Here is a 23,348-nt window from a genome sequence, read left to right as displayed (position 1 = left end):
TTCTTTACATAAAAATCTGCATTGGTGTCTCGGATGACACAAGCACATTTCTTGTTTCAGCGCTCCTTGGGGCCTCGGTCAACCCACTGCCGGGGCGCACCCCAAGGTCGGGCCGGGTCGGGCCCGGCCGGGCCCTCTGAGCTTGTTACCCAATGCAAAAACAGGTGAAGAAAAAAATATATATAGGTACATTTAAATGACTTTCTAAAAGCTGATTTTTTTCTTTTCTTTTTTTACTGAAACAAGAAACTCTCAGATGCAAGTCAAAAAGCAGAAAATATTTTACAATATTAAAAAGTCATCTGTAGTTAGTTAGGTCCGGCCTAGGATTGCCATCCTGAGCACCGAGGACTTGCAGACTAGATGGCCTTCCTTGGGTGCAGGGAAAAGAGCTGCAACGCAAACACACACCCCTGGTTTTAATTCCCGCCAGGGCCGGGCCACCTGCACGGGCCTCCAAGGAAGGGCATGGAGTCGATTTGGAATGAGCCTCTCCATGGAAAAGAAAAAACCAAAACGAAAGAAAGAAACTCAGGTCATTGTGGTTTAGAAACAGACTCTGCTGGAGGCGTCTGCGCGTCTCCATGCTCTCCCATGAGCAAAGCTCTGCAGCAGCAAGCAGCCCCGGCCCCCCGACGTGTGGGCCTGCGGGTTCTTACTGGGAAGCCTGCGGCGGGGGGTTTTCTGATTTGGTCTCTTGGGTGGCGGGAGGCTTACTGTTCCACGGGCTGCTGTTCCCCAGGGCGGGTGAATTGTTGAAGTCTTCCTCGTCGTCCATGCCGTTGGCCGCATCATATTGCGTGTTTTCTAATCTAGTGATTAGCCTTTCGTCCTCGTCCCCAAACTCACCTCCCATCAGAGTTGGCTCTCCTACCACCATCACATCCTGTGAACAGCAGCTGACATTATTACAGGGAAACCTTGGGAGAGAGAAGCTCAGCGTAAAACAATAGTGGGAGATGCTGGGGGGTCTAGGACAGGCGCGCTCCTGTCCTGGACACCGGGGTCAAGTCTCAGTGTCCGGGGGGCCGAGACGCATATTGGATTTCTACAGGGAATAAACATCGCCTCCTGCCGTGTAACAACCACGCGAGTTTATGTCCTTAGTGTGCAGCCTGACACCGGAGAACGAGCAATGCTAGCAATCTGCAGAAATAAAAAAATGGATTTTTCAAAATTAAAAAAATCCACGCTTTTAACTTGCCGACATTGGGGACTTTTGAGAGGACGAGCGGAACCTTCTTCGGGGTGCTTTGCAATACCTCCAGACATCCACCGCTTTTATCTTTAGGGCCTCGGGATGGCTTTGGAAACTACCAGCGAGCCTGGGTGGGATGCAATTCTGCAAGATTCACGCAACTCATTCCAAATGGCATTTCCTCTGTCCCAAGGATGGTCTACATTTTAATTGAAGACAGAATCTCTCTTTTCTCTACTCAGCCAGGCCCTTTTATGCAGCCAATATCCTTGACATTCTGCTACTTAATTATGGTAATTAATTTAGGTAAAGTTTTCGATAAAAACAATGTTCACACTGATTTGACAATTTGCATAGCTAATTAAGTCATTAGCAAAAACCTGCTGATTGCCAACAAGCCCTGAATTTACCATCTGTTATTTCATGGTGCTGTCACCTATCCCCACACAGGCAACCCTGCCACCCATCTGGGCAGTAAAGAGAACCAGTCTGTCCAGCTGGTGCGGCAAAAGGAAGATGAAGAACGCTAATTATAATTACACTGATGAAGCTGGGAGCCATCAGAAAGGGAAGCGTGCAATAAGAATCCATCTAATCACTCCTTTAAGCACAAACTGTCCTTCCATGCAAACAAGGATGCCACCTACTATAGCTGGGAGCACCACGGGGGCCATGGCCAGAGAGGCACAGAGAAAGGCCAGAAAGGCAGCCCCAGCTCCTGCCTCAGGGGGCCCTCAGGGGCTTGGGATCTGGGCATGGGCAGGAGCCTGGGGGAGGGGTTGTTGCTGGGCAAGCTCTGGGCAGCAGCCTATTTAAATGACCCTAGGAGAGCGAGAGTCCCCGGGGACCAGAGAAAGTGGGGCTAAGCCAGATGCTTTCAGAAATGGAAGCATGTGTTTCTGGGTAAGGAGGCTAACTCCATGAAATGCCCTGGAACTGATGATGAGTCCTCTTCTCTGGGACGAGAGGGCTTTCCTGGGGTGGTGTGGGGAACACTGTATGTGCTCTGGAGACGGGCCAGCAGGGCTTCTAGATCCCTTCTAGAATTTTGAAGGTGCTAATTGAACAAATCCTTTCATTACTGCCTTGTTTATTTTGGAATGGAAATCCTTGTTTAAGTGATTGACTCCCCTAGAATTATGGGGCAACAATCAATAGGTTCCCAAATTGTTCTCTGATGAATCACTTAAGCGAATTGATAAAAATGATTTTGAAGAGATGTGCCCCAAGATGAAGGAAATGCCTAAAATAGGAACAGGGTAAGCTTAGCACTCTGGCTTCATGCAGGATAATCCGATGAGTGTTTCCAAGAATGTATTTATTGTGCAACAAAGAGCCAGGTGTGACAGTGATGTGTAAAAAGACTCCCCAGGATGCTGAAGGTGAGCTGTAGAATGGATGTTGCTTCGGGGACCCCTAGGATTTCAGATGCTGGTGGCCCTGCAGAGGCGGGAACACCATGCAGTTAGCTGGGGCAACTGCCATGTGCCCCACCAGGGGTGTTTGGGATAAAAAGCACCACCCAGTTACAGACATTAGGAGATGGTGTTCATGGCCAAAGGCAGGGGGAGATGGATAGAACAGAGCAAGATGGGGCAGAGGGTGGAGGGGCATTTCACTGATGAAGCTGATGTGCAGCCACGTACGGGCTTGGAAACGCATGCATAGAGTGTCGCAGGGCAGGAGGAGGGTCCAGAAGGACTCGAGGTCCCACTGCATGGTCCTATATTAGTATTGTGAGCCCAAAGTCACCGAGACAGGCTGTGAGGGTGGGAGGAGGTGCATCATTGGGGAAAGAAGAGAAAACGAAAAAGAGGCCAACTTAAGCGTGATATTAGAAAAAAAGTTGTCCACCGTCCAGATGCCTTCATTGTATCAGAAAAATAACAGTCATTCAGGAGACGGACGATGAAAATAGTGATTTGAATCACTTCAAATGGGGCTGATATAGGCTTGTAATATGTTGGGCGTATCTTTTTTCCTGGGAACAGCTGGAAAAGACACCCGGGCATAGATATTTTTATGCATCCTAAATTTCAGCGAGATGCCACATTTGTCTCACTGCTTATAAAAAATGTCCGTCACCAGATACACGATCACGGGTGGCTGTGTGTCTGCACCCTTGTGTGCACGAGTGATTGAGCAATGGTGAGCTATGAAGAGCCATATGTTAAGACTTCATGTGCACACACATGCCTGCAGTCCCTTCACAATTACACACATGTCTCCACCCTGTTCTTCTAAACACTACACCAGAAGGGCGGCTGCTCTGGCTGACCCAAATCATCACCCTGATGCACAAGGAAGGAGGCGTAACACACACGTGTGGGACTACTTCTAACTAGAGGCTGCTGATACCATGTTCCCCACCCCTCCCCCATCCTTGAAACCACCCCCAGACATTTCGCATTGGCACTGGAAGTGTATTTGGTCCCTATCTCAGGAGGCCCGGCCGGTCCGTGTGCATGTACGTCATAAGCCCTCAGCTCCTGGCTGCAGGTCTGGAGGTGCCACCAGCTCCTGCCCATGACATGTCTCACTAATCCCCCGTGCAAGGGCCACCAACCTCTGAGGAGGACTGCAAGTGACTCCTTTCAGGGCCCCTCAATGCTTCTCCTTAAATTGGCCAGAAGGGGTCACTGCTGTTGAATGACACAGGTCTCCATCCCTCCCAGGGTTGAGGCTGCAGCTCGGGAAGGCTCCTAGCCCCTGCTCATGGGGTGAGAAGCAGAATCCAAGGGTTAAACCCTAGTCCTCACCACACATGCACATTGCTGCCCTAGCAGCTAAGCAGACCACAGCTGAGGTCCACACGCTCCCTGTGCGTCCACACCTTTGGACGAGGCAGCTAGGCCTGCAGGGGGCATTTCTATTGAAACAATAACGGAGGGTTGGTTAATTCAGTAGACAGGATTCAAAGAGGAGGTCACTGCAAGCCAGCAGATGCTTGTCCTTCACGTCCATTCAGAGGACACAGAAATGTGTGCATTTTTCTAACCTGATTGCCTTTGCTGCCTCTCTTGTCCATCTGCAAATTCACTTAATTAAAACATCTTTAATTGCACAGTGTGGGGAGACAGCTGAAATTCTCTCATTTTCTAATCGTGGCTTGTTCTCACAAAGTCCAAATGGTTTCAACTCATTAAAAACTCTCTTGACACGAGTATCTTCTGCTAAAATGCAATTGTTGCTTTGGAGGAAATATAATGGAGTGGAATAAACTTTGGGCTCTTTAAAATAAAATGGAAAATAATTTACGTAGCCCACATGTGTGCAAGAGGCTGCTCTTCTCCAGCCTTGGCAGACATCACTAATGGATGGCCCATCAAACCCTGCCAAGACCTCAGAATCCTTGTCAACACTGCTAGCTGACAACAGGAGATTGAGCTGCCAGGAGAGAAGAAACCTCTTTGCCATCCTTGGATTAGACACTGAGCTCCTCAGTGACAGGATCTGGGTTTTCTTTTTCTTTTTTATAATTAATCTTGGTGTTGCCTGTCCCTGGTGTCGTATAGGGCACACAGTTAAAGCTCAGGAAACACTTGTTGAACTGATCTGCATTCTTGCAGGGACTTTATGTGGCTAGGTCACAGTCCCAGAATCTTCTGGAATGTATTTTCCTCATTTGTTAGAGAAAACTAACAAATGTTAGTTTCTAGAAACTAAATGAGATGAATAAATGGATACTTGTGTGCCCTTTATGGGTTGATTTATTTGTACCAAACTATTTTCTCTTTGCATTTTTCAAACTAACCAGAAGAGGATGTAGTTTATTGGTATCTTAATAAAAAGATTGCTTTATTTTTGCCTTTGATATTTTTCCTGATTCTTAGGAACCGAGGACACTCTTCAGAAAACAGGGACAACTGTGGCACTGTTGAAGGAATACCACTCCAAGTAGTCTTAAAATTAAATAGGTAGCTCCCCTAGACTGGGCCCTCCCTCCACATTTTCTTTCTAAATTTAGCAAAGGCATGAGAACCAGGCCCTCCCTCTGCCTATGGAGGAGAGCAGAAGAGGCCCAACGGCCCAGTGACCTCAGGTAGCGAGGAGGAGTTGGTTTTAGCCAAAGAGAGTCCAGCAATGGAAAGTGAGAAAAAATGAAGGGGTGGGGGGTGTGGATTTGAAAGACACATGTGGAAGTACATGGGAAATCCCCACGACAGGTTTATTCCCACATGGAGAGAAATGGAGCAGGATCAGAGCAGGGGTGCGGGCAGGAGACCCAAAGGGGCGAAAAGTGAGAAGGAGGGAAAACAAAATCATATTGGGGAGAGTTTACAGGAAATAGGGTGCATTTGGAAGACACAGCATCTAGAGGATGTCTGTCCAGGAAGCAAGTGTCAGGACTCGAAGGTCAGCAAACCTGCAGCAGGTGATGTGGCGAGGGCAGCACGGAGGGAACTGCCCAGTGACCGTGGAGGGACAAGGGACCAGACAGGCTCACAGGGGGACTGAAAGCGATGCGTAGTCTAATGCGGGGTCCTGGGATTCCCAGTCAGAAAGAAATTAAGCAGGAGGGACAGAATTTGGGAAGACAGAACAGGAGATGAAGAAAGTTCCTGCAGTTTCTTTGGGGATGCCCCTCAGCTGTCCACTTTGGAGGACAAAGCAGCTCCCTTCCCACTGGCCTCTGTCCTTTGTCAAAACTTAGAAATGAAAGAAAGTGACTCGGGGTCCTGACCCAGCCCCTGCGCTAATGAAATGGGTCAAGTGAAATCCGCTGAGCTGCATTTTCAGTGGCCGCCAGTTAATTGCCTGAGTCTGAGACCAGGGAGGGGACGCCATGGTGGGAAGGCCCATCACATTACAGAATGGAGCCCGAGCTCCCGGAGCTGGTCTCCTGTGGAGGGCTTGTCTCTGACGCCGCACTGGGAGCCCCGTCCACGCCACCAGGCATGCGGCTAAGTGATATTTTAATTAAACCTTAAGTGACATATCTCCTGTCTGACTCTGATGGCGTTTTAATTTGGGTCCCACCGCAGTGCAGACTCTTAATATCCCTCTCGAATTCCCAGTTTGCAGTGGCTCCCTCCCCACCTCACCCCTGGCCCGGCCTTCCCCTCCCCTCCCCACCTGCCCAGAATGTATTCGCAGCTCCAGGAGACTCTGACATGGGCCCCAGGAACTGGCAGACAGGCAAAGGCAGGATGTCAGACCTAGAAGGAAAGCGAGACTTACAGGTACCTGACTGGACAGACTCAGGTTTGTGGCCGGGGTCTTCTTCTTGCTGCCGGTGCTGTTGGCCGTGTTCCCAGCACTGCTGTTGGAAGTGCTGCTGGTGGAGTTTTTCCTTTTTCTCCGTTTAGTTGTTGGTTGCCTTGTGGGTTCTGCTGCAATGAGAGAAACGGAAGGAGAGCATCAGCTCCGGGCTACCATCAGACGTCTGTCCTCCCTGGAAGCTGTTTTTGTCAATCAAAACCCTGCAGATTCTTTCATTCTTTTTTTTTTTTTATTGTTACTTATAACTTTACCCTCCCTCCCCAAAAAAATTTGGATTTATTTTTAGCACAACATGTGTGAAACTCTTTCCTTTTGTATATAGACAAAATGATTTGTATTTAACACTCCTTCTAAAGTCATACCTATGTAATCTCTAAATATATTTTAGGAGTGAGCTACAAATTATCGCTTTGGTAGTTGAATTAACAATATTATCACCATTACAAATTTTGGGAAAATACTTCTATTCCTTCTCTTTGAAACAGTGGGAGGGCTCTGGGATTCCCAGAGCCCCAGGGAGTGCAGAAGAGTGGAGCAATGTATAATAGCAACATCGACTAGCTAAGCAGCGTATTGCAGCTTAGCTCGATTACAACTGAAATGTTCAAGTGAAAAGAAAAGGAAGAGTCAGTTCTACCAGCCATGAATGTGAAACTTAAGGATTCACATAAAAATACTCATGACTTGGACTCTGGTGTTTACAGAATGCTAATAATTTGGCATTTTGGAATTTTTGAATTTTGAAACCAACATATTAGTGAAGGGAAGCCAACCCACTTCAAGAAAGTCCTGTTAGAAATAGAGAAAAATACTTTGGACCTGAAGGATGGACAACATTTTAAGGGATGTATAGGAAACCATGGTAATATGTATGAAGAGGAGTATTATTTATTATTTATTTATTATGTATTGTGAGCACTGTGTACTCCATATTTTCATAGTAATAATGTTTTCATATCCCTAATGTTTTTTTATGTAGTAAAAGTTTTATATGCGTAACCACTTTATTAATTAGGCATCATTATAATCTTTGTTTTGTAAATGAGAAGCCTTTTCCAGGTAGTACTAAGTTGGAAATGGCATTCTTTTTGTGAACCCTATTGTAGACTCAGCTCTGATGGAGAGATGATAAACAAGGGCTATATTGGTGCTGAATGGGATGATCTGGTAGCATTTTCTTGAAATACCTGCAATGCTTCTGATGGAAAAATGGAAGGATTTCCTTAAATGGCTATTTCAAAACTACTTTTCTACCAAGTTATATCTGATTTTTATGAAGAAGGGATTATATGCCTATTTATATGCCATGTTTTCTTTCAATAAATACTTTTGTCATTTTATGTTCAAAGATTTTCATGGAAGAATCTATGATCTCTATTGATAAAGCTATGGGTTCATGTTCTGAAAGCTATGGAAATAGGAAAAAGAGTTTGTTTTAGTTCATACAGTTTGCGGGAGAGTCAAACAAATACCCAGGTTTCCTCTGACAAACATTTCCTTCCTTTGAGCTCAAGAGTTAAATCTGCTCTTTTAAAAATATCTGTGCATTCTTTATACAATTGTGGGAAAATGATTTAAGTTGCACTCTCTGAATATCTCCTCTTGGTGGCAGGTAGCTTTAGTAATACAGTTATGAACTGTTGGAGACGTAGAAACGACACACAGTCCTCTTTTGTCTATTATCTAGGAGACTGACTTTGGCAAATTACTACTTTAAATCTCAGGTCCCATTACATGAAATGGGAATAGCATTCAATACCCTTTCAGGTTATTATGAGAATTTATTAAGATGAATGGAAGGTCTATGAGAACTGGGATTTTGACTATTGTCAAATAGTTGTCTCACCATTGGCTGGATCATCATCTAGCTTCTAGTAAGGGTTCAATACAAAATATTTGAATGAATATGTGATTAATAATTAATTAATAAATACTATATGAATTGCATATGTGGATAGGTTGAAAAAGACAGCTGCTCAAAACTTTTAGTGAGTAAAATCTGTTTTTTTCCAATAAAGACATTGATATCGAAAGAGAAAATGAAACCAATTTAAGCACACTTAATATATTTTAAAAAATAATATTCCAAATGTCTAAAATTCCCCCAAGGAAAGGATGCAACACTTCTGTTAAAATCGTGTTCATTTTCTCAGCTTTCTAAATATGTACTAGGTTGAATCTGCTATAATCATTTTATGTAACACCTCTGGCCAATTACCAGTGGAAGGTGACCATTGTATTTTGTGACTCAGAAAGCTATGCGCCTCATGTTAATAATTACTCTTTATAAAAATAACTTTTAGCGAATGGATACGTTTTGCTTTTATGATCAATGAGGCTCGACACACGCCTGGGAGTGAAAATGTATTAGATAGAAAGACAATTAATGATGACTTGAAGCAGTAATTTGAGAACCCCAGCAGGAGGCTGTAGTATCTAAACTGTATTCTAGGAAAGGAAGGAATAGAATCTTTTATATTCTTTTCATGAACAAAGTAGCCTTTGATATAATATTTCTTAATAAACAGAGCAATTTTATTCTTTTCTTCCTCTCTCCCTTCTTTCCTTTACACAATTTATATCATTCTTTTAAAAATAGACAAACAAAAATAGAATCAGGCCATGAGAAGCCAGCAGTCTTGTCTGGGGATCCACCACTAGACTGGGGGACAGGAGTCCTTGGTTCTGATTTTGGCTGAGGAAATGATGTTCTTGATAACACTAAGCAAGTTCTTTTTACTCCTCTGGGGTTTCAGGTCCTAATCTGGCAAGTGAGGAGATTGTGAATGATTCCTAGTGATGTTTTCCTTTTAAAATTCAGTGTTTCTAAGTCCAAGCCATGTTCAGAAACCCTGTAATGGTTGCCTGGTAAACTTAAGATCACCTTTTCCTTTTTCCTTGCCCATAACTTCTTCCCGAGAAGAAGCCTCTGAAAATGCAATTAGAAGGAATGAATAGAGCGTACCTGGCGGGGCCACCATCCGCTGCCACTTCTGAAACAAGCAGGTCTTCAGACAGTCTCGTGGGCTGAGGTTGTAAGTTTTATGTCTCGACATCAGTTCCTGCATTGGCTCCAGTATTACACACAACTGTGAGGAGTTCAAAGACATTGGACTTTCACTACTGGATAATAGTAATTGCAGTAAGTAATACTACCAGCAGGAATCCATCAGAAAGCTGCAAAAGGTATTTTTCTTTGGTTTTGATTTTGTTTACTCAAGTTTGGTGGAAAAATTTTATTAACCCTTGATTTGCCTCCTTAACTTACCATCATTTATAATATAACAACGTGATTTACACACCTACGTACTGACAGACTTAATTCTGTACAAACTATTGGGTGGATGTATGTGACTATTCCGAATTCAACTCATTCTGGGTAAGGAAAAGAGCGCCTTTCCACAGGCACAGCATGCTGTGATTTCTCCTCTGTCTTCTGCTGTTGCCCCTGTTTATATGACCATACACAGTGAGTTACAATTCCAGTTTATGTAGATTACACGGCAGAGAAAGCCACCTTCGAAACTTCAGACGAATGAGTTGACAGCTGCAGGTACTTTTTTGATCTTAATTTTAGAAAAGCTGTGATGAAAACTATTTTATTTTTTTATTCACATACTCATTTGTATTTTACATGTGATGGTGATGTCAACAGCATAGGCTGACATTTGCTCAGTGTAAGAACTTCCGTGGTTCTATACTCAGTTGCCTTGTTCCCTCCTTCGGTTACATTTTTCAGCTTTACTTTGGTTTATGAAATTGATGACAAAGATAAATGAATGAAACGAGCAGGTAAATCCATTTAGGATGACCGTGGACTTTTCCTTATCGGAATATCATTGCGTGGAGAGCGCTGTATCCAAGAGGACAAAAAAGACCCCAATGTGGAATGACACATCAACTGTAGTGGCAATTTCAGGGAAACAAGTATCCATAATGCTCCTTCCTTCCCATGTGGGAGAATAGCATTTGATTGATTATGAAAGATGGTTATGTAATCTCCAACTCCATCAACCCGTCTACTTCACTTCCCAGCCCTCTGACATCTCACCTGGATGATTTCCCTGGAGGACACATGGTTTTTTTCCACTGCTTCCCTCCACCTGGAATCCTCCCATCCCCTCTTCTTGGTTAAGGCCCATCATCCTTGACACAAGGTAACTGTTGTTACTCCTTCCCCCCAGGAGGACCATGCACCTCTGTGCATGGCTGAGTTGAGTGTGTCTCTAGAGTCCTCCCATAGCACACAGTCCTTTCTACTCTATGAACTTACTCATTCATGCTTTGTAACCATCTGCTTCCAAGTCTGTCTTTTGTACTTGACCTTGAACTCTCTGAATGCCAGGAATGTATGTTTTTTTTCCATGTTGCCAGGTTTGGTTCAAAGTAATGGCAACCTTTAAGCAGTGGGTATAAGAGACCCACAGAATCCTTCTTTGCCAATGTTCCCCTAAGTGCAGTTTAAGGAACATTTTCATCAAATCAAATCAGCTAGTGATTAAAAATGCTGACCCCCAGGTTTACCCCATCTGAGTGCAGGCAAGGCCCTGAATCAACATTAAAAAAAAAAAAATAACCCTCCTGCCTAATTCTGATAACTACGACTTGAATTTGAGACCCACTGCCACATGCCTGCTGGGTTTTAAGACAGATTACTATGGATCACAAGTTGAGCACAAATCCTCAGTGGTATCCTAGTGTAACCCCACCCTCTTCTCACTGTCCCCACTTCCCAGGCCTGGCCTCTCTTCTCAAGTCTTCACACTAAAATCTCAAGTCTTCACACTAAGATTATGTTCCAGAAAAATTCCTTAGGACCCTCTGTATTTATCAATGATCAAAACTGGACCAAAATCACTACCCCCATGGAAGGGACAGCAGTCATTTCCTTCCATTTGCAGTTTCTCTGGAAACTTAACTAAGCACAGCCTCAGTCTCGCATGTCTTCTTGCTGGCCTGGGGACCCTGGGAACCCTTTTGAAGTCTACAGTGTTAGTAAGAACACAAACTTGTGCATGAGGAAGGGCTACTGTGCAATTAATGCCCCACCCCCAATGCTTCTGGGACTCTGTGTGTGTCCCTCCATTACAAATTCCTCAGTGGGAGTCACAGCACAGACAACCTCAAGCCTTCCCCACCCCGGATGCTCGCCAGACCTTCCCGAGGGTAAGAGGCCACAACCATGCCTACTAATGAAAGAGGAAAGGAATACTCACCAAAGAAAAACCACTGCTAGATTCAGACAGGACCAGATGATGTTTGCATGTATCAGGAAGGGAGGGTAGTAAGAACAGCAGTCCCAGACATGCTAAGAGCCGGGAATTTATTTTTGTAAGTGACATAATTTAAGTTGAAATGTTTTTAAACCACTTCCTTTCAGTCCATTCCCCATTCTTGAGAAATGGGCTGACAGCACACGTGATAGACGTCGGCGGGATGGAACCAGCAGGGATTTTGAAGGCGAGAGGTCTAAGTAGAGACTGACTCCATCACTAGGTGTGTGCCTTTGAGTAAGTCCCCTGTAAGCCATTCCTCCCACAAGGAGGGTTGTCAGAATTGGACATGATGCATCCGACATGGAACAGCACAACAAACAGTGGGCATTGCACATTACCAAGCACAGCACAGATCACAAAACGAACCACATTATTATTTTATTTTATTTTAAATCAACAAGCATTTACTGAGCTTCCTCCTAAATGCAGACAATCTGCTTAGGTTCTGGGGAATGTAATGATGAGAACAAAATAATCTCTGTCCTCTAAGAGTAGTCAGCCCCTTAAAAATGTTTAAGCATATCAAGAAAATGACCCCGTGTTTACACTTTAAGCATCATAGGAAATCACATCTTTCTGAAGCAAATATTTTTCATTATAGGACAAGCTAGACAGCAAAGATACTCTGCTTGGACCCAGGAAGGGCCGCGGGCACGACCGTGCTAGGAAGTGGGTGAGCTGCATTTAGTATGAGAAGCTATGAGCTCATTATCTTTCTTTTTTATGGTGCTTTTCCTCTCCGGGTTTTTGGCAACACTTTTTTCAGGTGCTAATCCTTAGGATTTATCCCTTCCCCTTTCATGTAAAAATATCTTCCCATCGCTGTAACCCATCCCAGGGGAGTTTGCCTCTCTGCATATTAATCAGGAATCCCCAAAGCCATTTTCTTGCAGCGGCGGGGTCCGTGCGGTGCAGCAGCCTCCTAGCTCACACATGCAAAGGAGCCTTCCCTCTGCCGGGAGCTGCGGGCTGTGCGGGGCTGCGGGCTGCAGGGGGCAGAGCTGACTCAGGCAAGAGCCTGCCTCCTCTGGCAGGAAGCCAGCGGGTCTTGGCAATAGCAGAGGCCTGGAGCATTATGAAATGAGATCAGGAAGAAGGCTGGGGAGTGGGTTCCCGCAGCCACTAGCCAAATCCTCTGGAGCCACGACTCCTATTCTCCTTGAGGTTTCAGACCCTCTTGAGACTCTAGCGAAGGCTCAGCCGCCTGTCTCTGAAGTTTCCATACAACATACCTGAAGTTTTGGAAGCCTCTTCTCCCCACTCCCACCACCCCCACATTAATTACAGGTAAAGAGGCACCTGTCTGCAACAAGCAGGAATCAGGCTCAATATACATGCCTTTCCCTCACCCTAGACACACACATACACACACACGCACACACACACACAAACACTCTTAAACCTCAAAACCTCAAACCCATTTATAGAATGAAGCATAATTACACAGGGTCCTTTGATGCTGAAGAACAATTTCATCTGCAGAGTTGGGTCTGCTACAAAGACCTCAATGCACTAGTCTCTGCTGATAACGAAGGCGCAGACAGTGTGTCTGTGACACCGGCAGCCCCTGCAGTAGCCTGCATGCCTGCAGCTTAGCTTGGTGCCCTGCATTTGTGTTGGTGGATACTGGGAGGAATCCCAGGGCAAGCGGAATAGGGCTGGAGCCAGCAAGGGTGGAGACTCCCTAAACATGCAGCCCCTGCTAGGCCCACTGGGTTTGGGCAAAGAGACGAACAAGGGTCCCAAAGAAAGCCACTGCCCACCCTGGCCAAAATCCAAGGATGCCCCTTTGCAAATTCAGTGAGAGTTATAGGCAGGGTCTTTTCTCCGTGTGCTTCTGATTCAGTTTCTGGGATTCTGGCTCCAGCACTGACTCTTTGGTGTGGAACCGAAACCTGTAACCACAACAGTGACTTGCTGAGCAAGTGGATGGGTGAATGGATGGATGGGCAGGTGGGTGGGTGACTGGGTGGGTGGGTGGGTAGCTGGTTGGGTAGATGGGTGGATGGATGGATAATAGGTAGTTATCTATAGCAAGGAATCATTTGCTAATTTTGAACAAATCAGGCTTTGTTCTGTGAGGTTATAAGTGATGAATTTGTCTATTTGATCAGTAACTGATTGTCTCCTCTGTGCAAAAAGCTTCATACAATTGCACAAGTGTATACCCGATGTCCTGGCCAGGCAGGAGATGGTAGTTTCATGCCAGGTCTCCTGCCTTTTCATGGTAACAAAGGGCCTAACAAATGTAACCAGCATGCTGTTTTGCTTTGTTTTTATCTGACAATTCTCCTGCAGAAGTTTAATTCTCCTTAGCTACCCATTCACACTCAGTCTTCTTGTTTGTCTCTTTGCCCAAACCCAGAAACAGGTGGTGCTTCTCAGAGCTGACTCTGGACCTACAAAAAAGCTACTATCCTGGGGTGGCATTTGGTTGACTCCCAAAGAAAGCCCGGGCTATCAGCAATATTTTAGATCAACCTTTTCTGATGCTGTTTTCTTAGCAAACACCTACTCTTCGTTGAAGTTCTAGATATTTCTTCCCTCTTTCCCAGTCATCTTAAGTAGGAGTTGGCAAGCTACAAGCTATGGGCTAAATACAGCCACACCCATATCATTGATAACTACACTTGGGTTGCATTGGCAGGGTTGAGTGGTTGCAATGGAGTCCATATGGCCCCCCCCCCAAACTCTTTCCTGTAAGGATATTCACATGAGGATCATTGGCCCCTGTTCTAAACTAGTGCTCCTCAAAAGAGGTGGTCTACAAACTGTTAAGCATCCATGAAAGGATAAGGAGCTTGAGGCAGAGTGTAGTTCAAGTCACTGTTTGCTTCACTGAGAAAATTTTGTGTCAAGAGCAATGTGAGATGAACTAAACAATGTGTCCAGAAATGCAGCCTAGATTTCCATTCAGGAGCAAACTCCTTATCTTGGACCATTAAGGGTTTGCAATCTGACTCTGGTCTACAAAGCACATTTGAGTCACACCAATGTATCATTAAGGCCCTTCAAATTCCAACTCAAATGTCACACTGTCCCTGATGAGCCCTACCTGCAAGGGGCTCTTGCTTCAACACTTAGAACTAATATGGACATCCCAGTGTTTCTATTTGCATTGAAATCTTTCCTTTCTTGTGAACTGGTTTCATCTCCTTATCTAAGGCTAGCCAATTTTTACTTTTCTCTCCCTTTTAACACAATATAAGGTGTACTCAAATATTTGTTGAGACCTAATTTAATCATTGCTGTGGCGTATCTACTCTATGTCTGTCCCTGGCATATATCCTTAACTCTCATCAGTTACTGGCCCTCTTTTACAGGTGAGGAAACTCTGCCTCAAAGCCAGTAAGTCGTCCAGAGATGATATTGAAGAATGTGATTCTTCAAGTGGATCTAAGGTTATACCAGTATTTGAAGAAGAGGCTCACAGTCAAGTTTGCCTGACTCTAACCCTGTGATCTTAACTTACCATGGCTCTGTTGTCTCCCTCTCCAAATGTGAGTAAGTGAAGTCGCTGCTAAGAGACCAAGTTCAAAGGCACTCATTGTCTTTGTCTTGCTTTGCTTCTTGCACCTGGCAGTGATCTGTTCACAGAGAGGTAGGGGGGTCATTCAGGCCTTGGAACCAGGTCAAACCCTCAACCACTTACTGGTTATGTTTTTGGTCAAGACCTTCAGCCTCTTTGAATCTTATTTTCTCATCTGTAAAATTCAGATAATGGCACTTATCTCTGGTGGCTTGAAATAATGTATATAAATCTTTAATGCAATGCCAGGAATAAGGACAGTGCTCAAAAGATGGAAATTGGTATTATGATAAACATTGGCTGCATCAATGACCCAGTTCCACGGAGCCAGGAGATCAATGTGTGATGTGATTGGTTAGCTACTCTGGGAAATAACTCACTTGGTCTTCCAGAGACTTAGGGGGGGTCACTAGATAAAAGGTTGCTCCAAGGGATGGTAATCAGGACAGTGGGACATGGCATATCAGCAGCTAATGTCTCTGATAATAATCCCTTTTGAGAATTTAGTGATAAATGCAAAAATGAGTTTTTTTTCCAGGGATGTATTCCTCTGGCTAAATTTGAATTACAAAGATATCAGAGGGTTTGGAGTGATTAAGAAACAAATTCTATCTAAGGATGGAGGAGTTTCTCCTAATTAAGAAACACATCACAAAAGGAGATCTTATATTACAACAACAGAGAAAATGTAACATATGGAATCTAAAAGGAAAGAAAAACAAAACAAACAGATAATCCCAGCTAGAAGCAAACAAGAATGAGTAACAGGTATCCAGGAGAATCGACCCTGTCTGCCTTGAGGGACCAAAAACAAGGGAGGGGGCTCCCTGGTCTGAGTTCGATCCCCAGCTAGGGAGGTGACGCACAGGGTGCAGCACATCTCTCCTGTCTTGCCCGCTGCTCCCCTCAGCAGTGGATTTCAGTCAACACGCCTGTTCTGCTTCCCACTCTGTCTCTGGTGAATCCTCCCTGCACCTCTGGCCTATACCCCGCTCTTCTATGCATAAATAAATGAAAACAAATCTTGAGAAAAAAGAAAAAAAACAGGGAGAGAAGGAAACATTTGCCCTGAGAAGCCAGATGATTCCCTAACATCAGATTATGGTTTGGGTTTATTTCCTGACAGGATTACAGGTAGATGGGGGGTCAAATTCCAACTCCCACCCCTTTTCTTTTTCTTAATGTATTTTATTTTATACATTTTTACGTCATTTTTCATTTTCGCACAATGTATGCATTTTCATCTTGGTTATAGTCCCCATACAATTCCCACCCCCCTTATTTTGACTGTATTCTCTCCTATTCCCCATCCCCCCCATAGTGTGTCTCTCGCTTATAGTTGCTTGTTGATTTTGATTTTTACTTTGTTACAATTAGTCTTTCTCCTGGTCCCTTATTTAGGTTTTCTTAAATTCCTGCTATGAGTGAGACCATCCAGTATTTTTCTTTTTCTTTCTGGCTTATTTCACTGAGCATGATCCCTTCCAGCTCCATCCATGTTGCTGCAAATGGCATGAGTTGAAGATGTGGTCCATATACACCATGGAATACTACTCAGCAATCAAAAAAGATAAACTCATGCAATTTGCAGCAACATGGATGGAGCTGGAAGGGATCATGAAATAAGCCCCCCCTTTTCAAACTGAAGATTCAACTAGGGGATCCCTGGCCTTTTCACAACTGTTTTGCAAATTGATAACTCAGGAAAGTTATCACATTCACCCCTGGACACTTCCAGGTGCCAGGGGAGGGAGAGGTGGCCTGGCTCAGCTGGCTGTGCCACTAGCTTCTTGGAGAGACTGTCCTTCCAGGCTGAGCAGCCACGCATGCACATTTCAACTCCGCCAGGAAGGTCGCTTTTCTCCCTATACATGGCCACTGAGGCTGCTGGCTGCTTTTCTCGCCACTAGAAAAGACTTACTTGTCTGTTTTCCTGAGTTATAGAAGACCCATCAGACTAGCCAAGCTCATGGCTTCTGCTGCCCGAGGGTACAGTTTGGGCTCCTCACAGACATTCTCTTTCCTTCTGACCCTCTGGACTTAAGGGCTTGCTTTCGACTCCCTGTCTTTTGGGGCATGCATGTCTCACAGCTTGGCCATTTGCCTACTTGCTCTTCGACCCCTCCCTTCCTTTCAGCCCTGATGGCAGACCTCTCCTTGCATGCACACGCACACACGCACACGCACACACAGAGTTTCCCAGCTGCTGTTGCCAACTAGCTTCAGGGGTGGACAAAAGTGGGTTAATCTCCTGCCATGAACCAAACTTCCTGGATGGCGGGTGGTTGGGAGGGAGCGAGGTGGATATATAAATGGAGGCAGAGACACATGGAAGAGAGGCATGGAGAGATACTTGCAGAAGACATGTGGGTGAGACATAGTGGGGGAGCTGATTCTGGTCCTTGGCAGAAACCAGAGCAGTTGTTTTCTTGACTTCATTATGGAGTATGTGGTATATTTTAAATTTTGAGTCTCTCCCGTCCCAGCTCTCTAGGACTAACCCCTTTCCATGGTTTCTTCCATTAGAAGATGCCTTAAGCTTGTGGCAAGTTTTGGCTTCAGCAGTCCCATTTGCAGCCAAGCCTGTTTGATTTGGCATTTGCCCATGAGTGGATGGGTGATTTGGGGAGTTTGATTGGGAAACTACTATTTGAGATTTCTTTTTCTGTCTGCACACCAAGTCTATTAAAACTCTTTCACTCTAAAAGTCGCTTCCTTTGCTTTTGTGCATATGGATGGTTGGACCCCTTCTTAGAGTGTGCACCCTTTAACAGTTTGGGGTCCTTGGGTACCCCTCAAATGTGCACACACAGAATGGGAAACATAAATAGGTGATTAGAGATGAGAAAATGGGTTAGATCTTGCTTCATCCACTGCATAACTGCAGTGACTTGGGTGCCAGGGAAACAACTGTGAGCATGGCGGACAGAGCCTCCAGCCCTTGGAGCTGAGGGTCCAGCTAGATGATGAACAAGAATTCCAAGTTGGCTTGAGATTACAAAGGAGGGGTAGGGGGTTGTCAAGGAATGTTGTCAGGAGGAAATGATATTTAAATTGAGATTTATAAAGGTGACTAAAGAGTCAGTTAAGTGAAAAAAAATAGCTAAGATGAAGGGTGGCGTGGACATCTCAGGCAGAGGAACACACGTGTGAATGCAAGAGAGAATATAGCACTGGAACCGCAAGCACTTGTCATAGCTCAGGGTCTGCCCCCCGCCCCCTGGAAGAGCTGAGAGCTGTCGCTGATGTAGGCAAAAGCATCCTGTACACAGTGAACCCTCCGCAAACATCTTAGGATGAACTTGGAAGAACAATATGGAAAGCACCATATTGGTTTTCTTTCCTCCATGTCGCCTGGGCATGAGGATGGCATTGTCAGCAGTTTGATGTATTTGCCGGAGCAGAAGCACCAATACCCCAAAGGCAAAATTGGCTGCTTAAGAGTCTTAAACCATGAAGTGTTGGCCATAGCACTGGGGACATTTGCCTTCATCCATGCTGTGCCTGGCTGGCAGAAGGCAGCTTGCGTAGCATGTTATTTTTCCCGGGGAGCTAAGAGATTGTGCTTGCAGTGAGGTAACGTTTAAACACTAGCATCCATAAATGGGGCCTTATCATCTTAATACTGCAAGTAAGGGGATTTGGATATGGTCCTTGGGAGCAGTCAGTGACAGTTTCTGAGGAACATGACTATCTTGTTCGTACCGTTATAATCCCTCCTGAACACTCAGTGCGTAGCTATGGCCGCCTCCTGCCCTGGTGTGAATGCCCACAAGACTGCTAAGGATGGCACTGTGCCCTGGGATCTGGGATGGCCTCCCTTGGCCACTGTTTGGGAGGGTTTCTGGGATATGGGCAGGGTGGGGATATAGACTGAGAGAGAGTGAGAGCGAGGTTTGGAATGCCTGCTTGCCTGCCTGCCTTCTGGGAGCTTCTGCCAGGCAACGGCCCCCCCAGGTCCACCTAGACATCAAGGGAAGAAGCAATTTCTCAGCAAAGCAGCACTCAGCTGCTGGATGGCTCCCTCGCTGTCCTGATCCTGCACCTGCGCGGCCCGCATCAGCAGCCATTTCCCTTGCCGAGAAGGAAGTGAGATTCGGGGAAAGCAGAACTCATGTCGATGGTGGCAAAGCTCGATGAAAATGGAGATGGCATTGACAGGGGTCCATTCATTCACCCGCGTATTCTTTCCACATACTTACTGAAGATGCACTATATGCCTCATATTTGTTTTAGGTGCTGGGGATGTAAAGAGAAATAAAATTGCTGGTTTTATGGGAACTATATTCTAGTAAGTGGGACAGATAAATAAATTGAACAAGTAAATGACTGATGTTAGTAATGACTACTGAAGACAAAAATGGAAGTGAGAATAGGAAATATGAAATGTTGGAGTTGGGAGGGAGGTTGGGAGTTTGGATACTTTGGCCGAAATCACCATGCAAGGACAGATAATGGTTCTGCAGAGATGTTTGTGTCCTGATCCTCTGAATCTGTGATGATGGCAGGTTACATGGCAAAGGACGTTCAAGTCACTGGTGAGCTGACTTTGAGGTGGAGAGATGTCTGGATTCCCTAAGTGAGTCCTATACAGTCACAGGAGGATGTAGATGTGGAAGAGAGAATTAGACAACAGTCAGAAAGATGGCAGCCTGGGAAGGACGTGACCTGACATTGCTGGCTTTGAAGGTGGAAAAAACCATGAGTCAAGGAATGCAGGTGCATTTAGAAGCTGGAAAAGGCAAGGAAACAGATTCTCCCCTACAGCGTCCAGAAGAAAAAACACAGCTCTGTAGACATCTTGATGAAAACCCAGTGAGCGACGTGTCAGACGTCTGATGTACTGTAAGATAAATCTGCGCTGTTGTTTTCAGTTACTAAGTTCATGGTAATTTGTCTTGGTAGAAATAGAAAATTAATACAATGACCCAGAAGGTGACATCTGAGTAAAGATCTCTGTAAGAGATTAGCAAATAAGAATATAGGATGGTTAGCTAGATTTGAATTTCAGATAATAAATCATAATTTATTAAGGTAATTACTCAATATAGTTAGCATCATTTATTAATTTTTATGTGACATTTAAATGTAACTGGGCATTCTGCATTTTATCTGGCCATCCTAATCTCAGAGGAAGTTAGGAACTGGGCTATTTGGGGAAAAGCCTTCTAGGCAGAAGGAATAGCATTCTGAGCAGAGGGAACAGCAAGAGCCAAGACTGGGGCCTTGGAGAAACATCCAGGAGAGACATTGGAGTGGAGAATATCCTTATTCAGTGGAAGAGATCAGAGAGGTGGTGAGGACCTGGGTTATGACATCATAAGGGGAACGTGGCCTTTGGTCTGAGTGGGATTCTGGGGGCCCTCGGGGGAGTGGTGTTGATGCTCGATGTCTCCTGGGAATGGAGGTATGTGGACTGTCAGCAGCTTGAGGGCAGAGCCTAACCCCTTTGTGCTGGCTCTGGAGCTAGCTCACCTGCGCCGGAGGGCAGTGGGCATCAGTGGGGGAACTCACACCTGTGCCACCAGGACTGGATGGGGTTGAGGGGTGCCATGTGGAGAAGGGAGGAATTTTTTTTAAAGATTTATTTTATTTATTTATGCATACAAGAGCTGGGGTGCAGGCCAGAGGTGCGGAATTGAGAGGATTCAGCAGAGACAGAGTGGGGAGCAGAACAGGTGGATCTACTGAAATACACTGCTGAGGGGAGCAGCGGGGAGACAGGAGAGGTTTGCTGCCCCATGTGGGTAGCTCCCTGGCCAGGGATCGAACTTATACTGCAGTGGCTGCCAATAGCTTTATAGTGCTGAGACTTAACCCTTTGTGCCACCAGGGAGGGACATTAAAAGTGGTTTATCTGAAGGCTATCAGGCAACCAGTAAATGATAGGGGAATTGATCCAATATGCTGGTGCACTGGCATCCACACTTTGTGTGCGTAAGAGTCATGGTGACCTCTACCTGACCTTGACTTCATCTGGCGTGGCTGTCTAGACATGACAAAGAATGAGATCCTCAGACCCTCTGAGGACAGTGAGGAGCTTGGGGTGAGCATCTTCAGTGAGATGGCGGGTCTCACCGAACTCACCTGACTGTCCTGCAGCAAGAAAACACAAACGCAAGTTCACCCGAGGCTACTGCACTCAGATGGAACCTCGCATTCTTAAATTATTTATATACCAGAAAGCAGGTATCACAGGGTTCCCAAAATGAGAGAATTTTGCAAGCTAGAATAAAAGCTTCTGGTCATTTTGACAGCAGTGAAGCTTGCAGGATTTTAGAGACTCAGCCTGAGTCATACTGCTGAGTTCCCTGTAGTTCTCTCTCTTGATTCTGGACTGTTCTCCCTCTTCGGCCCCAGCAATGCTTGGTGAGGTTTTCCCCTTTCCAAATTAGATTTTTGTTTTCCGTAGGGTCTGGTCTTAGCTAGTTCTAGGGATGTTCCTGCCACCTGTCACTCCCTGTGGCATCCCGGTCTTTCTCTGCTTTGCAATACTGTTAAGTTTGGGAAAATTTCAGTTCAGCCACACGGAGGTCACTCCTCCCAAGGGCACACTGCACATGAGGTCCTCTCCCTGGCCCTCCTGGCCTGAGGCAGAAGCTTATGCCTTACGTTCTGAAAAGACAGTTCATGTTAGGGTGAAACACACATTCATTTGGTTTGAACACAGAGGAAAGAGGGCTCATCATGTACCTCCATTATTTTGGGGCTTTTTGCATGTCATGTCCATCCACAGAAGACTAGACAAGAAGATGCGGTCTCACCACGGAACACTGTTCAGCCATAGGGAGAGTCAAAATGTTGCCATTTACAGCAAAATGGAGGAGTTCTAGGGGGTTATGTGTACTGCTGCTGGACATTTATTTAGCACACAATTTGACAAAGTCAAGTCATTATTAAAAAACTAGCAGACATTAATAACATGAGTGAGGTTTTTGAAGTTAAGAGGGAAGAGAGAGAGAAAAAGAGAGAAAGACGATATAAAAGATGGTAGGAAAACAAGAAGAAGATATGGTCCTGTCTCACCACGGAATATCATTTAGCCATGAAAAAGACAAAATGTTGCCATTTAGAGCAAAATGTAAGGAGTTCTAGGGAAAGTTATGCAGTAAAGCAAATCAGAATGACAAAGGCAAATATTGGACATTTACATAGTGGATGATTCGACACAGCAGAATACTTACTAAAAACATAAGGCTTGCTCGAAAGGCCTGGAAAGGCTTCCCTTCTCACAGTTCCCATTTACCCTCACAGACATTCTCTTAAATTTGGTTCTTTCTTGAGCTTTGTCCATCTGGACCTACACAAGGAATCCTAAAAATGCCAGGTACCACTTTAGGAGGCCTGGCACATAACCAGTGCTTGACCCATCTCAAGCCCTCAGCATCTCTATGACTTAGGTGCCCATATCCTCATTTCACAGATGGGCAATCTCGGGCTTAGAGAGATGGATGTGATTACCATTCATAACCCATCTCGTCACAACAACATAGATTAGGACTGATGGCCTCATCTCCAGAATTCGTGTCCAGATTTCTAGATGCTAAGTGCTTGGCCCCCAATCCATCGGGAGAAAGCAAGGGCCTAGCCACACGTCTGACCTCTTTTTATAATGGAAGTTAGTAGCAGCTGCTCAATAAACATCCTTGAACAAATGGATTCTTCCAAAGATCGCCTCTTTCCACCAACCTCTCCTTCTGTGAGGCTCTTATCTTTTCGCACCTGGTTTTGCAATGGAGCGAAGTCCATTTTCCCAGGTCAGCCACCCTCAGCCCGCCGGCCTGCGCCGTCCTTGATCCCGCAGCCCCCTGCTTGCCACAGGATCTGCGTGGACAAGCGGCTTAGGGAACAATTTCCCAGGCTCCCAGCTCCCTTCCCGATCTTGTGTGAAGTTGCAGAATGACATTTCCAGGCCCCCCAGTTCTCCAAAAGGCAAACACCACGCTGCTCGGGAGCTCGCATCAGCTGCTAAGACCCCAAACTCCGCACGTGCAAGCTGCGCGCTCTGCTCCTTGCAGAAGCCGAGCGCCCGAGCTCTCCATTTCCAGGGCCAAATGCCTCCCCGTCACCCTCACCTGCGTCCCTGGCAGCTCCCTCAGGTTCACACGGCTTCTCAAGAGCT

The 23,348-nt window shown here is 45.4% G+C and overlaps 1 protein-coding gene across 6 annotated transcripts in view; it reads right to left on the bottom strand.

Annotated features, from left to right (window-relative positions):
- Positions 1–655: 655 nt before the first annotated feature.
- The window catches only part of LDB2 (LIM domain binding 2), a gene marked incomplete at both ends in the record, with an annotated part of 315,239 nt that continues 292,546 nt past the window's right edge, over positions 656–23,348 (bottom strand). Inside the window, 3 exons of one of the 6 annotated variants that reach the window (XM_084233698.1) lie at positions 656–886; positions 6,380–6,531; positions 9,387–9,510. In XM_084233698.1, the coding sequence (XP_084089824.1) occupies positions 656–886; positions 6,380–6,531; positions 9,387–9,510 (507 nt within the window). Of the gene's footprint in view, positions 887–1,095; positions 1,147–3,802; positions 3,908–6,379; positions 6,532–9,386; positions 9,511–23,348 lie in introns of those variants that run through there. The other 5 variants (XM_084233699.1, XM_084233700.1, XM_084233703.1 and 2 more) reach the window with 5 other exon arrangements.

The sequence above is a fragment of the Talpa europaea genome (assembly GCF_964194135.1).
Source record: "Talpa europaea genome assembly, chromosome: 5".
Classification (NCBI taxonomy): domain Eukaryota; kingdom Metazoa; phylum Chordata; class Mammalia; order Eulipotyphla; family Talpidae; genus Talpa; species Talpa europaea.
Note: the sequence above shows the minus strand (reverse complement) of the source record. Positions and strands in the feature narration are given on the sequence as shown.